General features: G+C 36.1%; 1 protein-coding gene across 1 annotated transcript in view; it reads right to left on the bottom strand.

The window, feature by feature from the left end:
• Nucleotides 1-18,369, bottom strand: part of LOC308255572 (testis-specific gene 10 protein-like) — a 145,689-nt gene that overhangs the window by 57,162 nt on the left and 70,158 nt on the right. The window contains exons 10-15 of the mRNA XM_080683193.1: nucleotides 14,964-15,079; nucleotides 12,018-12,172; nucleotides 8,618-8,673; nucleotides 7,341-7,509; nucleotides 3,980-4,090; nucleotides 369-554 (exon numbers count right to left, since the gene is read on the bottom strand). Coding sequence (XP_080539319.1) covers nucleotides 369-554; nucleotides 3,980-4,090; nucleotides 7,341-7,509; nucleotides 8,618-8,673; nucleotides 12,018-12,172; nucleotides 14,964-15,079 — 793 coding nt within the window. The remainder of the gene's footprint in view (nucleotides 1-368; nucleotides 555-3,979; nucleotides 4,091-7,340; nucleotides 7,510-8,617; nucleotides 8,674-12,017; nucleotides 12,173-14,963; nucleotides 15,080-18,369) is intronic.

The raw sequence follows: 18,369 nt of genomic DNA, 5'->3' as shown, positions 1-18,369 counted from the left end.
AGGATAAGGAGCTGGATCTTGTAATATTTTGGTTCTTTAAATAAAGAAAAATTAGGACTAAATATGGCAAAATGTGAGCAACCTTAACTATGGGATTGGGGGTGTATAAGCATGACTTTTATATTACTTGATTTTTGCACTTTTTTGGTACATTTGAAATAGTTCCTAATTTTGAAAAATGCTCTAGTGGTAGGGCAGGTAATAGGTTAGAGGAGAACCAGAGTGGATACAAGAACAGTTATCAGGCTACAACTCACAGTATATTTAAATAATTTAAGTGTTTGCTTACATATTTAATTTATGGAAAACCAAACTAAACTCTTCAACATGATGCAGGACTTACTACAAGCACACTTTCCCAAACTCACCTGCTCAACCTCTCTACTGAGGGCATCTACCTTTTCTTTTAATCTGTTCCCCTCTGCCTCAGCAGTGATAAGTTCTAATTTGAGGGTATTGTTGTCTATCTCTGCTTGCCGGGCCTTATTTTCCCAATTTTCAGCATCTTCATTGGCTTTTTGGAGTTGGTCCATTAGTTGCCGGTTCTCAGATTCCTGAAAAGCAAATCCTAGGTAATACTTTAAAAGATATAAAATGTTCAACATATAATTAAACATTATTTGTCAGGTCATTGGTAATTTTCTTGCCACAAGGATCATTTGTAACATAACCTTGAGGAATCCCACCTGCACTCTCAGTTTGGAAAATTGGTCATCCTGTCATTAACAAAAGGGGGTGGGACCAGCATCTGCCCTGGCTCCTGAGTCACACTCACCCATCCAGTCACGTGAAGTTGCTTACTCTCATCTTTAGGACATGGATGAATATGTTCTTATATTTGCTTTTGTTCAAACAGAATCCTCCATTGCTTCAATTTCCCATGCATCTGCTTACTGGCTAGTTGCTGGCCTGGTTTCAGAGCGTCTGCCTTGGCCTGACCTTTTGTATCTGTCTATTCCCTTCTTCCTGACCACTTTTCTGACTTGTACTGGTTTACAGAGCTTCTGACTGATGGCATATAGTAAGCATCAACATCTGATACTTCTCCTGGCTTGGCACATTTCCTGTCTAATTCTGGCTTTTCATTCAGAACCCCATCCTTAGGTTTCTCCATCATGGACTGTGCTATGATCCGCCTTTGCTCAATGCCCTAATAACTTGTCTGAAATGGCTCAGAAATTACATATCAAACCTATGCCAATAAACACTATTCGTAACTATCCAGGTATATATTGGGTATATAATATAGAACCACATTTTTAAAACCTTAAGACAGATGGGACTAAAGTAGGAGGATCTTATTTCTAGAGGAAAGCAGTCAGCTCCACAAATAATATACAATATTCAGTAATCATTTTGAGGCTATATTTAAAAACATATTTAGTAGTATGGTTTGGCCAACTCATTCTAAAAAATAATTTATAATTTTGGTAATTAATTAAGAAGGCACTAGATCTCTTTATCTCCTACCTTTTAATAAACAGTGCATATTTAGAAGCATTGGACTAAATAAAATGACCAAATTGCAATAAATAATGTCTCACACTGTAAGGCTTTCAAATCAGATTTAAATCCTCACAATGTGATTAAGCATAAGTCCGGTTGAAATTAGGTAATATTACCACCTTGTGGCCTGATGGTACTTTGACTAATTTGAAAGATCTTTGCAGAGTGTTAGTTAACAAGTTCACAAGCCAAACTATTGTCTGTCTTTCAAGATTCAGATATACCAAATGTGCCAGTAGGGATCTGATGTGTGTTTTCCATTATTGTACTAAAAAAACGGTTGTGTATAGAGGGGTACATGGTACAATATACATAAACTAGATGTTACCCACACCAATCTTTACCCTCTTTCACTTTCTGTAGCACTCACTGTCTATGCCGTTCCCTTAAAACTGCCTTACAGTTTTAGGAAATTAGATGCAGATGTACAATCTCCCCAATAACAACTTGGATTCCTCAAAGATAGGAACCAACTTTTATATTAAATTTATTTTGTGACTAGGTAAAACTGTACAGGTTCAAAGTTTAAGTGGTAAAAAATAATTGCCATAAAACGTCTTGCCCTCCAACCATCAAGGGCCCCTTCCTTGTGGCAAGCAAGAGGCCATTTTTTACCCTTTTTTATATCTGTGCAAAGAAGCCAGAGCAGTGTGGCGCCCAAGATAGGCAACAACAGCATAAAGAAAGTGAAACTGCTGGGCATTCTGCAATTCCCTCTTTCAAGATGTCTTTACCTCCAACCCTGTATCCGACAGCTCCCTCTGGTGGTCCCCTGTGCTCATTACAACGTTCCGCCACAAAGCTCACTGCCTCCACTGGAACCCTTGCCCTTCTGGACTGAATTATGCATACAGCCTCTCCTAACTGCTCACTCTCTTGATATTCTCACCCTTCTGATTTATTCTTCGCAACATCTTCAGAATAATCTTTCTAAAAGGCAGTTCTTCAAATAACTTCTGTGTTTCTGTTGTAACAAAAGCTTCCTGAAAATAGCGTTCCTTCTTACCTCGCTGTTATCACCCACCTATACATGCCACTCTAGCTACAGGACCTACTATTTCCCCTAACACCTTTGCTGATGTTGTCCCCAGTGCCTGGGGTGCCATTCTGTTTCCTTTCAGTTTTCATCTCTGGCACCTCTGCACCTAGCACACTGCATGCTGAATGGATGAATGAATGAAGAATGCACCTGACAGTTCTTACTAGACCACCCGTGCTTTGTGCTCTCTGGGGGAAGGGGTGCCTGGATCCATCCAATGGTGCTGTGAAATGAAATCCAGTGAAAGAACTCATACTAGCATGCTAAAAGCTAAGAGAAACCTGATGTGTGATGTCTGAAAACACAACTCCAGAATCTAAAAGCCCCAATCCTTAATGTGACAGGGTAGGAAGAGGAGGGGAACTGATTTACACTAATTCAGAGTTAACTACGCTCAGTGTTGCTAAGATATTCATTTATTTATATTCTGCCCTATTCCAGAATAGACTTAAATGGATCATTGTGCTAGATCTGCTGACTGACCTGGGTGTTCTTCCCAGTTACAGCGGGGACACTGAGACTAGGAGAGGTTGAGTAGCCCACCTAAGTCCATGCCATTAAGGAGAAGAGGAGTCAGACCTATCTGATTCCAGAGCTTCTGTCCATTCGTGATATTACATGCTGGCATCTTAAATCAAGAAGTGTGGAAATGCCTGCTTTGTCAACGTAAGCTCACTGCTTTATTGCCTGAAAGCAAGGATTGCGATTTAGGAGTCCTTACACTCTCTATCTCTCAACGTCCTAACAATCTAATGAACACCACACATAAATGCTCTACATATGTTTGTGGACTGATATGAAATAATACATTAAATAAGATAAAGAAAACAGATTTTCTTGGTGTGAGTTTCTATTAATAGTTTCAGTGGTATGTAAGTAACAAACACTACACCTATTATAATCCAACTATACTTTTTAATCAACCAAACTACACTATTTTAGATAACATTTTACTAAATGGATACATCTAACATCGTTTGTCAAAGCCTCTGTTTATTCCAGGATTGTCACACATGCACCAAAATTTGCTTTAAGCATCCACGCACCTGGTCAAATGGTTACTGACAGAGAAGTGCGGAGGAGAGCCATCTGACTTCTGATCCTAAGAAATAAATGGACCCACAATAGCGTGATCAATTCTGATCTGATACACAATGTGGAGCCTCTTTTGTCCAAGTTTGCACTTGGAATCTCTACCATTTTCAAATATGAATGAACTAAAAGTTGATTCTGCCCCCTCTGTCCTTTACCCAGTTAGGAGGATTCTGGACATTGATGGTGTTCTAAATACAGAATAAACCCATCACTGACAACACTAAAATATGCTATGCATTAAAGGAAGACTTGGTTCAGCTCTCCCCTTGAGTGTAACTGATCAGAAGTTCAGTGAAAACTCAGGTAACATGAGAAAGGAGGGGGAATATACATACGTACTTCAGACTTTAATATATTCTTCAGCTTGTTAACCTCCAAATTAGTATCATGGACCTTCTGTTTTATATCATTAAGTTCATTATGAGTATCATTCAATTGTTTAGACAGGGCCTATGAGAAAATATAGCTAAATTTAACTACAAAACAAATAAACAATTTCTCTGTGTCAAAACCACCATGAATAAATTTTTAAATATTCATTATAAGTAAAAATTAATATACCTAATATATAAAGCTCATATAAAAACAGTGAGAAATTGTGAGTCCAAACTGTAAATGGGCCAAAGTCCCAAACAAATAATTCAAAAAAAGGAAGCACAATTGGATAATACTTTTAAAAGTTAAAAATTTATTAGTAAATCAAATAAATGCTAATTAAGATAATGAAATACTATTTGCCTATAAATTAGCAAGGATTTAAAGCTATTTTGTTATGGCAAAGAATGGGCATTTCCATGTATCATTGGAGTAAATATATATTTGCAAAAAGCTAATCTGTGATCTGCTATCTTATGATCAAGAGATATTTTTAAATAGTAATAAAAAAACTTAAGCTTTGATTCAATTTGAAATTAAATCTAACAAAATTTAACAAAAAGAATGCTCATTAAGGCATTATTTGTTATAGCAACAATATTTATTCACATTAAGTGAATGATGCAGCAAATAACAGCATCTACATAAAGATATAACCACATAGAATATTATGCTTCTATGAGAAATGTGTGGAATAATTTTTAATAACAGAGGAAAACATCCATCTATAGTTAGTGAAAAAAAAAATCAGGACAAAAGACTAAAAATACCTCATCCCAATTTGTTAAAAATTGTGGTGCTCAGGGTGAAATTTTTTTTTCTAATCCTTATCTGCGGATATTTTTCCATTGCTTTTAGATAGAATTGAAGAGGAGGGGAGAGGGAGAGAGAGAGAAACATGGATGTGAGAGAGGCACATCGATTGGTTGCCTCCCAAATACTCCCCTACAGGCTGGATATAGAACCTGCAACCACTATATGTGCTCTTGATTGGGAATTGAAACTGAGACCCCTGCCTGGCTAGCATGGTTCAGTGGTTGAGCATTGAACTATGAACCATGAGGTCATAGTTTGATACCTGGTCAGGGCACATGCTCTGCCTCCTGTACACCCCCACGCGTCTGATCAATAATTGATTTTCTCTCATCATTGATGTTTCTTTCTCTCTCTCTTCTCCCTTCCTCTCTGAAATCAGTAAAAATCTATTAAAAAAAAAAACACACAAAAACACACACGACCCTTTGGTGCACAGGCTGACGCTCTAAGCACTGAGCCAACGCAGTTAGAGCAGGGTGAAATTTTTTAAGGCTTCTGTTTTCCACATCTTCTGTGATAAGGGTTCTTTATCTGCCCTCCACAGAGGAATCTATCTTCTACCCTTGGGCCTATGACTCAAATGAAGGAAAAAGCTACTCTTGAAAATATGAAAATTGTTATTATACCTACCAATTTTCTTCTGATTATACAAAATGTTTATACGATTTTTAAAAAGCAGGTAAATGCTTATAATGTCCGTACAAAATATTTATCAAGTGATTATGCTGGACTCTCTGATAAGTGCTTTCTAAGCATATTCTCACTTACTCTCCATGTTTACAGATGATGAACTGAGATTCAGAGAAGTTAAGTGATACTATCACACAGCCAGGCAGGGGGATTCAAACTCATGTGAGTCCAAACCATTCCTATCTACTGCCTCCTCATGTAGAAAAACCATGATGTAAAGGGGCATGTGGTTTTATTCCAGCTACATAAAAAGTTCATGTAAAAAATGTTAAAAATACATTGAAAATTAGTAAAAAAATATGTTAATGGAGGCTAACTCTGGGTAGTAAAAATGAGTTTTTAACCTAGTTTTTTCATAAATATATGTTATATTTACCTTTAGCCTATTTTCTATAGTTTTAGAGAACACAAAATTATAAATTCACATTTTTTGTTTTCATTGCTATTAAAAAAATTTAAAAATATAGGTTTTGATTTATAGAAAAGTTGTGAAAATAGTAGAGTCCACATATACTCTACATTTAGTTTCCTCTTTCATTAACTTGTTATATTAGTATGCTACACTTATCAAAATATTGATACATTAATTAAAGTCCATATTTTATTCAGATTTGTTTCATTTTTAATTTTTATTCATTGATTTATTTTAATTTTTTTCAGCATAATTATACTTTTTTTTTCTTTATTGATTAAGGTATTACATATGTGTCCTTATCTCCCCCTTGCCCTCCAAACCCCCCACTTATGCCCTCACCCCCTTAGTGTCTGTGTCCATTGGTTAGGCTTATATGCAAGCATACAAGTCCTTTGGTTGATCTTCTCCCTCTTATCCCCACCCTCCCCTACCTTCCCTCTGAGCTTTGACAGTCTGATTGATGCTTCTCTGTCTTTGGATCTGTTTTTGTTCATCAGTTTATGTTATATAATGATTTTTTTTTTTTTTTTCAGAGAGAGACAGAAAGAGAGACAGAAAAGGTACTGGTTTGTTGTTCCGCTTATTGATGCATTCATTGGTTGATTCTTGTATGTGCCCTGACTGGAGATCGAACCCGCAACCTTGATGTATCGGGATGATGCTCTTACTGAGCATCAGGGCCAGATTTTTTTCATTTTTATGTGCTGTCCCTTTTCTGTTCCAAAATCCCATTATTCATTAACTTTGAACACAGTATTTTAACATAAACAATTTTTATAATAAACAAAATGTTGCATCTTTATATCTATTTTTATAAAAATTGAAAATATTTAATGGTTAAAATACAGAATTTTATGATGCAAACTAAACATATAAGAATGACAGTACATGGGGGATATCATTTGGATTGAAGAATTTTCAAGGGGGGAGGAAATCTTCCAAATAGAATGTTTTTAATGGTGAAATTAAAATAATGATATTGGAAATGAGAAATGTGGATAAAGTATATTGGCGTAGAGAGGAAGTAACTATAAAAGAAATTTTCCCGAAAAGATTTAGTGCTAAAGAGAACCAAAAAATGTGGCATAGTTCATACACTCATACTTAGAATAATAGTCCCTGAAGGAAATCTACCTTTTCTTAAAAGTTTCTGAAGCTTTTATCTTCATTTGTTGAGTACTTCTAAGGTTGAATATACATCTATTATATTCCCTGTTCCCTCTTTCCTTAATATTTAACATTTTATGCCTGAGAGTTTCATTTAGAAATTATGTGGCATATTGTGTAATAGAGGTAAAAAATGGCTGCTTGCAGAGCCTGAGCTTTTCTACACAATAAAAGGAGAACCGCGCCTCAGAGGAAATATGTGTTTTCTTGAAGAAAAAGAGACTAGGACAAATATACCTGGTTCTCTTGTTTAGCTTTAGAAAACTGTTCTTGGAGATTGTCATTCTCATGAGCCAAGATATCTCTTTCCCTGGCGATTTGAGCCAGTTCATCATTTGCTTCATCCAACTGCCGGCGCATCCTGGAAATGTCTTGTTCACACATAATTAGCGCTTCAGTAGACTGTCTATTGCACAAATCAAATAGTACGTCAGAAGAGACATTTTACCAAAACAGAATAACAAATTCTCACATGACAGAAGATGGACAATTAGCATAAAAACATTTGAAGAAGTTTTAAACACATTTAAATTTATACGAATAAATACTGCGAAAATAGTGCATTCGAGTTTCTCTGTGTTGCCAACATTTCACTATGGACAAAAGATGCTGACTATACATAACAGTCAATGATTAGCTAAGTATTTCAAAACTTCTGACATTCAAATATAAGAAAGCTTTCCTCTGACCTCTAGCTGCCATGGCTTAGTCTCCTTTGCAGGTTCCTCTTCCTCTGCCCTCTTAAAATGTAAGGGTTCTGAGGGCTCAACTCTTAGTCTCCTGTTTCTTCTTCTCTCTGCCTTTGCTCAGACAAATACTATTCATATCCATGGCTCCCAACCCCATCTATACCCTGAAGACTCTGAAATCATTACCTCCAGCCTTGGCCTCCTCCTTACTCTCCAGACTCTCATATTTAACTGCGTATGAGACATATATACAAGGTCTCAAAGGCTCTTCCAATTCAGAGGAAAGCCATCGCTTTCCATAGTTTCTACACATCCAGTATTCATCCCTCAAAACCTGGCATTTTCCTAGATTTTCTTCCTCACAAGCACCTCACCCCTGACCACACTCCCCAACCCCAATCTATCATCATTCTTCAGTGTGGGTAATCTTTGTAACACAAAATTCTCCTCAAAATTCCTTAATGATTTCTTATTTCCCAAAGGATAAAATCTAGCCTCATTTGTCTATAACACAGGCCTCTGTGTTTAGCCTTTCCTCCCTTCACACCTCCTCTCACTTTGGGTTCCAACACTCACCTACTTGCATTCACGAGGCTCTTAAACTTTACCTGGTCTGTGGTTCTCTGCTGTCCTTTCCTTCCCTTTCCTTGGCAGATGACATATCCTCTTTTACTTCCCTACACAGACTTAGGCCTCCTTCCAACATTAGAAAGTTATCACCCTATATGTAACACTAAGCCCTTGTTTCTTACTATCTTTGTACCTAACATAGTACTTTGCCCCTAATAAATATGTACTCAAATTCTTGTTGGACGAGTGGTTTACCTTGATGCCTGTTCCATCTCAGCAATGATATTCTTCATGCCTGAAATGGTCTTTTCCTTGAAAAGTAATATAAGTATGACATAAAAAATTATCTTAAACTGTTATTTCTGTTAAAACCGAATGAACAGAAATCAATTTCCCCCACCCTTTTTCATTTACATTTGGGTTTAAACATTTATGCCCTATTCATCTTTCCTACACGTTAAAACTAAAGCCTAGTGTATCAATGCCAATATTTGTACTAGACAAAAACAATCGATTATGCTCATTAGAATTAAGACTACACTTGGGTGTACTGATATGAGATCAATGTGTCAGATGCTCTGTTAGGCTTTGTGTAGTCTCCCAGCAACACCAGAGCCTCCAGAGCACTCTGTACCTGGAGGCAAACCAGTGGTTTGCATTAGGGCTTTCTCCATGGGGTGTAGACTGATTCACTTCCTCAGGTCACCTTATGAAACCCAGGGAAGTGAATGATGTGAATCTAAATTTAGTTCTTAAGACTAATAATTTTGATCAAGTATATTATTTATATTAGTCACCAATATAAATAATGGTCATAAATCCATGTAGCTGCTACAATGGAGTTACTTATAAAAGTCTATTTTTAAGTTTAAGTGTGAGTTAAATAAGCATAAGGCCTAGAGCATAGCCCGGTTCTTTTAACTAAATAACTAGATTTCACTATGCCTTTTGAAGTTTGAAATCCTAAGTAACCAAGGCAAGAAGATGAAAACCTAAACCTACATTTCCAACCAGTTCTGTTCCTGTTCATCAGGACGGTTTAGTTGTGTGTACATGTTGTGTGTGCACGTGCACGTGTATGTGTTATCTCCCTTTACTCATGTGCTCCTCTCCAAGGTAATTTTAGCTCTGGTTTCCCATTCTGCTCCTGGTAGAATGGTGGAGATGGATATTGGAATATGGTTAACATATCCATTAGCAAAGCAGTTAACCCCCCTTTAAGAAGCCAAGCCAATCAAGGAAAAACTCAAAGAGAAAATACCACTTAAAATGGAATGTTTATACGTGCCTTTGAAATATAATTTAATACATTTCCAATTAAATTCTGAAAAACAAATTGAACTTCTAGTATTTCTGAAAGTCATTACTTGGTAAAGCTTAAATATGATTTATAAGCCTAAAAAGGACTTTCTTTTATCAATAGAAATTCATCTTGAAAGTATGACTATCTAATACTAAGAACTTTGTAAAGTATCCAGGACAACAAAATTACTGGGTAGAATCCAGTAATATATCCTACCAGCCCTATTTTCTCTTCATATTATTACCCTAATACCAGCATCTCAAAAACTGTTGACATTTATGCTATCATTGTCAATTTAATATTTCTGTACAACTTCAATATGTTTGTCCAATTAGAGACATAGGTTCAAGTTAATTGTTAAAAATTTAACCTGGACAAGATGGTCATAAATCCATATAGAGAAAAAAATAAACTAAAATATTACACAAATAATTATGGCTTTTATTACTAAAAAGCCTGTGAACTTCCTAATGAGTTTTCTAACTTTAACTGGTAGTAAGTAGTGGGACATCTTTTTAAATTACCAATAAGATGAAAAAACTTCATATTATTTATTATAATATAGACTTTCCATAGGAATTTATTTCTGTAATCTCCAGATTAGATTGTAAGAGTACTGCTTTTCATTGTATGGTACTTATAAATTGAACTCTAAAATATTATTGTAGAAACTGTTTCCTCTTTGCATGTCTAATATTGCTTTAAAAGGTTTGTTTCTCCTCAGAGGATAGATGTGTTTATGTTCATGATCTTATACAAGATCATGAAATGGATTGGCAATTCAATATTCCTTGTGAAGGAAAAGATAATGTTGGTACAATTAGGAGAATGGAAGGAATGTGAGATATAGATATAGCCGAGGGAAATCAGATAGATCTGAATAATTTGTTTCTCAGTGTTAGAATTTTTACAAAAAAACAACAACAAACAAACATGTTTAACTCTTCAAGTAGTAGTGTTTAAATATGAGAAAAAAATTCTACCCCCAAAAGCCATAACATTTTTTAAAAAATATTAAAGTATAGCTTATAGAGATGAGTCAGCCTTTTAAATAAGTAAACCAATATTTACTATCTCAGGCACTTTGATGGCTTCGGTTAGGCTCATGATTCCCAAATCTGTTAACTTCAATTCCAGTTTCTCTCCAAACCTAAAAATCCAAGAGCCTATGAATATTTCAACATGTCCCAAAGGCATGTGGATCATCTTCCTCTCCAAGCCTGCTCTGTTTCCCATGCTTCCTACTTCATGCATGGCAACTGTTCACATGGTTCCTCAGTCAGAAAGCCCATCTTGTCAATCTTATTCCCTTCACAGACCTATTTCTCTCATGGATACTGCCACTCTCCTACCACAGTTCTTATCATTTTACTCCTTACTAGTATCCTTCTCACCATTCTCACTTTCCTATAATCCATCTTTTACATGGGTTAACCAGTGCTGCAATATTTCTTTTAAAATAAAGATGTAACTGTAAAGTTTTGTTTATATTATTTCATTGGTTCACTATATCAATGATATTCTAAACATTACATACATTTTAAAATTTGTTGCTTACCTATCCATCTCATTTTTTTGCCACCTACCCCTACCCCATGCTTACCTTTCTGCAATCTATGCTCTGGCATTATAAACTATCAAGAAACCCTGTGACATTACCTGGTGAAAGCCACAGGGCTCTCCTAAATTGCTCTACCCGTCTGGGTTCCCCTTTCTCTAATAGGTATTCTGCCCGAGAGGAATGGAGATTATTATCCAGCTTTATTTACCAACTCCATATGGCAGGGAGGGGGGACCTTTTTTCTGCCAAGGGCCATTTGGATATTTATAACATCGTTTGCTTAATATAATTCGCTAAATCTATGTTGCTATAAAAAAGGTCCTGTGTTTATTGAATTTTGAGTCTGCCTGTAGTTGCGTTGGCAGGGCCAGACCAAATGATGTTGCGGGTCTTACATGGCCCCTGCCATATGGTCTCATCTTAGTGGCTAAGCACGATGTAAAAACCTGCATCGAGTTCTGAACACAATTACAAAGGCAGTTTTAATGGAATAAACATATTGCCTCCCACAGTGGCTCCCTGAAGATATAAGTTCTGGTGTGCTTTTAAAAAGAAATCAATCTCACTGCTTTCTTTTTAATTTGAATATTTGATATTTGAATTAGTTCTTGTTAGTGCATGTTAACCACACATTGATGAGAGAAAGAACACATTTTTAAGACTATTCTGAAATATTTCAAAATCACATTTTAAAGTTTCAGCTCTCTAGAAAAGAAATTTGAGAGAATCCTATTATTTTATTCAGATTTCAGTGCAAACATTTCTTTTAAACCACTGTTCTCAGAACATACCTTCATTGCCAAACTCTCTCCAAGGGATGCAATATTCTCAGACTTTTTATCCAAGCATGCTTGCAGGCATTCCTTTTCTTTAGCCAGATCATTGAGGGTTGCACCAAGGATGCTGATTTCTTCTCGCTGGGCAATACTTTGCCTTGTAAAATTATCTAAATATGTAATCATAAAGGCATTTCTTAATCAAGATAAATTTTCAATCCAAGTGGATTGAAATACTTTTCAAAGTAAGTTCTCCTATATTATATTCAATGCCTAAAAATAAGTATAGTATTTCAAATAAAAACATGGCTTTTGTTAGTGATTAAAATCTAAGATGAATCTTGACATTCTAAATGGCTCACAAATGTAAAAGCACAATTAACACATTTGAATAAGAATAGCAAAGGAAAGCTCTAAATTACAAGTTCTCAAAGTAGATTTACATACTGTAGGTGGATGCAGACTGTAGGTGGATGAAGTTGGGTGGAATATTAAAATCACCATTCACCCCCAATTTCCCCTCTCTCTAAACTAGAATTATTGTTGTATATAAGTTGGTAACAGATCTTAATAAAATATTCAATTTTATTAAGTCATGTTCAGAGTCAAATGTCTTCTACTACTCTGATCTCTCTAAATTTTTCCTAAGAATTCCTAGAAAAAAAAAATCATCCCAGGATGTCTGATTTGATTGTGAAAACACTGACAAGCCAATGTCAATGCTGAAGGCCTCAATGACTGCTATATAATTGGTTCTCAAACTGTGGTTTCTCAACCAGCACCATCAGCATCACCTGGGAACCCCAGCCCTACTGAATTAGAAATTCTGACTGGGCAGAGCAATTATGTCTTAACAAGCAGCCCTCCCATGTGACTCTAATGCACAAAAGCTTGAGAACCACCTGAGCGAACTGGAAAAGACACAAAAGCCTTGGCCATCTGCTACCCTAGGAGCTGGCTCCAGTGGTCTGCATTAGCCCTCCAGGGGATTCTGACCACACCCAATCTGAGAACCTCTGTCTAGAGCTCTACTAGGGAAGCTCCTGCTAGACTGGACCTCTAGATTACTCCCTCTGCCAACGACCATCCAGGGCAGCATAAGAGAGGCTCTATCCCGTGCCAAGAGGATGATCTGTATAGTACTTGAGAATACATCAATTCCCTTTTCCAGGCTACTATCTTTCAAGCAAACCACATGTTCTGATACATGAGTCCGTTCCCATTGGCATACAATAAAGAAATGAAAGCTCTGAAACAGCTCTAGGAGTTCCTAGCTTTAAAAATAATCCTCCACCTCACATCCCACTCAAGCTACCACCCCATTTTTCTGCTACACTTGGTAGCCAAACTTCTTAACAGACTTCTATTCTCTCCTGTCTCTACTTTCTTACTGCCCAATCATCCCTCAACTATCCCATCTGCCACATCCAACACTCTATCCAAACTTTGTCAGTGTTCCCAAACCCTTTAAAGTACCAAATCCAATCATCATTTTTTTCATCCTCATCTTACTTAGCTTCTCAAAAGTATCTGATAATTAACACTACCATCCTTTTTAAAACATTTGCTCTCTTGCCTTCCCCCAAAACACTCACTTATGGGTATTCTTCCTAATTCTTTGGCTTCTTCTTACTTAGTCCTGGATGCTCTTTTCCTTATTCTCTATATTTTCTCTAGGTCAGTGGTCGGCAAACTCATTAGTCAACAGAGCCAAATATCAACAGTACAACGATTGAAATTTCTTTTGAGAGCCAAATTTTTTAAACTTAAACTTCTTCTAATGCCACTTCTTCAAAATAGACTCGTCCAGGCCGTGGTATTTTGTGGAAGAGCCACACTCAAGGGGCCAAAGAGCCGCATGTGGCTCGCGAGCCGCAGTTTGCCGACCACTGCTCTAGGTGATTTCATGGTTTTAATATCATTTATTTGCTGATGTGTCCCAAATGCATATTTTTAGCTTAGGTTTTACTTCTAAGATAAAAGTTTATCTATATAACTGCTTACCTTACATTTTTACTTGGATTTAAAATATCAAAAAATGAGTTCTTCAATATTTCCATTTTAAATGTATATTTTAATATTTCCCATCTCAATAAAAAGCACCTCCACCATCTAATTGTTCATGCCAGACAGTTTTGAAATACTGTTAAAAATATTCCCTCTGCCTGGCTGGTGTGGCTCAGTGAACCACTTATGAACCAGGAGGTTGCAGTTCGATTCCTGGTCAGGGCACATGCCCGAGTTGCGGGCTCGATCCCCAGTGTGGGTGTTCAGGAGGCAGCCAGTCCATGATTCTCTCTCATTGATGTTTCTTATCATTGATGTTTCTCTCTCTCATTGATGTTTCTTATCATTGATGTTTCTCTCTCTCCCCCTCTCCCTTCCTCTCTGAAATCAATAAAAATATAAAAAATATATACATATTTTCCCTCTGTTTTAAAATGGGTTTTTTTTAGTCGTAATCAAAATTTTACTTTAAAGTTATAAAAATATTAAAGTATAACCATATTTTCATAGAGATAAATGGTAAGAAACATAAATAGGAGACTATAAAAATAATTTTCTTTATGAACCCAAGTAATATCATAGATATAGCCAAATATATGTATACTTTCCACCAAAAGTAATATATATGTGTACTATGTTTCATTACAATTGCTATGAACAAGACACATTTTTACATAGAAACTTGTAAATTTAAAAGTGACCATCATAAATTAGAAAGTGTTACTACTTTGTTTAGCTTTTTCTTCACTGAAAAATTTGAAGCCATGTCTATGTATTTATGGTCTTAGATCTAAGTAAAAAAGTTTACTATCAAAGAAAAACATATTTCCATGATCGGAATCATAAACTTTTAATTGAAGGGCCTATCTCCAAGTTTATCTTGTTATAACTGAGAGAAGAAAGCTTTTTTCTAGTAGATGTAAAGAAAGTAGTATCAGGAAAAAAATAACTCACCAATTTTTTCATCCAAGCACATAATTTTCTCTTGAGTAAGCTGCAGCTCATATTTTTTCTTAGCAAGGTGTCGCTGAGTATCAGAAAGGTCTTTTTCTGTATTTTCATATAAAACTCTGTAAACATTTTAATAATAAAACTAATTCTGAAATTTTTATGTTTTATCAACCTCTTAGTGTATTTAAATCTAAAAACTTTTAAGAACACTAATAAACATTTTTCTTTTTAGTATCTTCCTAGAGCCACATTATAGGAAGTTTAAAGAATAAAGGGTAAAAAGGGATCCTCAATCCACCACTCCAACATAAGCTACTATTAGCATTTTGGTGTTCATTACTCAGTGTTGCTGTTTTTTCATATTTTTCATATTCAGTGTTATGCATATTTAAAATTACCATACTATAAATTCAAAATTGAATCTGATATTCTCACCTACACTTAATCTTTAATAATTTTCAGTCTATAACACAGTCCTCCAAATCATTATTTTCTGTCTAAAAAATATATATGAGTAATAGCTATTTATTTTTAAGTAAATATAAACATTTACTTCAGTATTCTATTATTAGACATCTAGGTTCATTTCCATTTTTCACTGTTACTAATAAATCTGTAATGCACAGCATTTCATTCACTCCACATTTATTAAGTGTCTAGTATGTACCAGGTACTAGGTGCTGAAGAACATACAGTGAACTTGATGGGCATTGGTCCTGCCCTCATTGAGTTCACAGTCTATAAAAAAGTAACAGACTACAGACTATAATTTCTGGCATGATGGAAACTAGATAATCTGAAAGTCTTCTAATATAAAGAAGCATCCTACAATATAAAGATGCATTCTTTTATATGTATAGCTAAACTTATAAGAATTTGTAAGGGAAGCCCCCTGGAGCCAAATTAGAGCCATAAGACTATGAACTGATGTTATGCTAGATATGATTGGGGTTTGCCTGTCTCAGTAGTCTAGGGTCTTAACTCAGAAACAAAAGATGAAGCCATAGGGATGCCTGCAACACAAGAATTAGAACTAAGGCCCCCCACATAAAGCCACTGAGGACTATAACAAAAGTGAAAAGGTCAGACTAGACAAAATCAGCTTGTCAACCAACCACTGCTAGGCTCAGGGTAATAAAAATAATTTAAAAAATATTTCTTGGGTATTGTTAATTTCAGGACAATGAATCAAAATAAAATCTGGCTCCAGAGTCGGGTGTTTGTATAATCTAGAGCACTTGGCAGAAATAAACACAAAACTTCTCTGGAAGGACATACCCTCCATCCAGGCTAAGAACTAAACCTCAGACAAAGGCATGCTGAAAATTAGCTCACAATTCAAATTTTAAAAACACATTAAGTAATTATCCAAACTTAGTGGGAGTCAAAAGACACACAAACCAAATTAGATCCCCTAGAACTACAGATTGTAGTCTTTTCAATAGAAACTTAAGAATAGTTTTATTTTTTTTTAATATTTTTATTGATTTCAGAGAGGAAGGGAGAGGGATGAGAGAGAATCATTGACTGGCTGCCTCCTATACATCCACCAGTGTGGTGTGTGCCCGCAACGTGGGCATGTGCCCTGACCTGAAATTGAAACATGACCTTCTGGTTCATAGATTGATCCTCAACCACTAAGCCATGCCTGCGGGGCAAGAATAGTTGTATTTAAATACTGAAAGATAAAGTAATAAAATACATAAGAAAAAAGAACGAGCAGATTTTTAAAAAGAACTAATGAAAAGTTCAGAAAATTAAACTAATATAATTGAAATAAAAATATTTAAAACATCAATAGACAAGTTTAAGAGCACAACAGACACAGCAGAATATAAAATCAGTAAATTGAAAAAAATCTAATCCACAGTAATTATCTATAATAAAGCACAAACAAAAGAGAGAGAGGTTAAAAGACATAAAAAACAGAATAAGGTCCAATAATCACCAAATCAAAATTCCAGAAAGAGAGGATAAACACAATATTCCAAAAAATAATCTCTCTATATAAAAGCCAAGCGACCGGAACAACTGGTAGCTATAACAGGCAATGAGGCCCCAACAGCCTGTACTCTTCCCCCCAGCTGGCTCCACTCCCCAATCGGCCCCCCAATCCCAATCAGGATTGGGGCTGGTTGGCAAATGCCCACGGCCCCTCCCCCCAGCCAGCCCCTCCCCCCAGCCAGCCCCGCCCCCAATTGGACCCCTAATCCCAATCAGGGGTGGGGCCAGCCGGCCAACCGCCTGCAGCCCCTCCCCCCAGCCAGCCCCACCCCAGATCAGCTCCCCCACCCCAATGGGGGGCGGGGGTTGGCTGACCAACGTCCCAAGTCCCCTCCCCCTCACGGGCTTGGCCCAATGGGCCCCCATTGGGGACGGGCCAGCTGGACCCCACCTGTGCATGAATTCGTGCACCAGGTCTCTAGTAGCTAATATATCCAATCTTAGACTAAACAAACATCAAAGAAAAATCTGAACACACCCTGGCTGGTGTGGCTCAGTTGATTGAGTGTTGTCCTATGCACTAAAAGGTCCCCTGTTGTATTCCTGGTCAGGGCACATGCGCAGGTTGTGGGTTTAATCACTGGACAGGGTGTGTGTGGGAGGCCACCAATAGATATTTGTCTCTCACATTGATGTTTCTCTCTCTCTCTCTCCCTCTCCCTTTCTCTCTCTCTAAAAACATTACAAAAAAAATCTGAACACTAACATTAAGGGAACTTAAGTCCTGGGCAGAACAAATAATAAATCTGTATCTGTTATGACAATTATAAGTGGGGGAGGGTAGAAAGATTTAAAGGAAGGAAATATTTTTAAACACAAACTAATAAAAGTGATAACATGGGAAAAAATGTGTTCACAGGCAAAAATTATAAGACATTTGAAAAGTCCAGCCACTTAAAAAATGCAAAAACAAAAAAAACCCACTCACTGATTACAGAATTCAACTGTAGCAGATATATTTGAATAAATAAATAAATAAATAATATTAGACTAGTAGATAAATTAAAAGAAGAAGATATGAAAAAGAACCAAGGGAAAAAACATATAACAAATATGAGAAATTGAGTAGTTGAAATTTAAAAAAATACATGATGTAAATAGCAGAATATATAAAACACTGCTGAGAGTAATTTTTAAAGACCTAAATAGATATTCTGTGGACCAAAAAGCTCTATATATTCACCAACAGTTAATCCAAAACTGACATATAGATTCAATTTAATTTAATCAAAATCCTAATAAACATTTCATAGATAAATGATTTTAAAAAGATGATTCCAAAATTGATATGGAAATGTGCAGGACCTACAAGCAGTCCAAACAACTTTAAAATGGAATAAAGTTGGAGGACTTACAGTACCTGATTTCAAGACTTCTTATGAAGCTTCAATTATCAAGACAAAGT

The sequence above is a fragment of the Plecotus auritus genome (genome assembly GCF_963455305.1).
Source record: "Plecotus auritus genome assembly, chromosome: 8".
In the NCBI taxonomy this organism is placed as follows: domain Eukaryota; kingdom Metazoa; phylum Chordata; class Mammalia; order Chiroptera; family Vespertilionidae; genus Plecotus; species Plecotus auritus.
The sequence above is the reverse complement of the archived record's forward strand: the minus strand, read 5'-3'. Positions and strand labels throughout refer to the sequence as shown.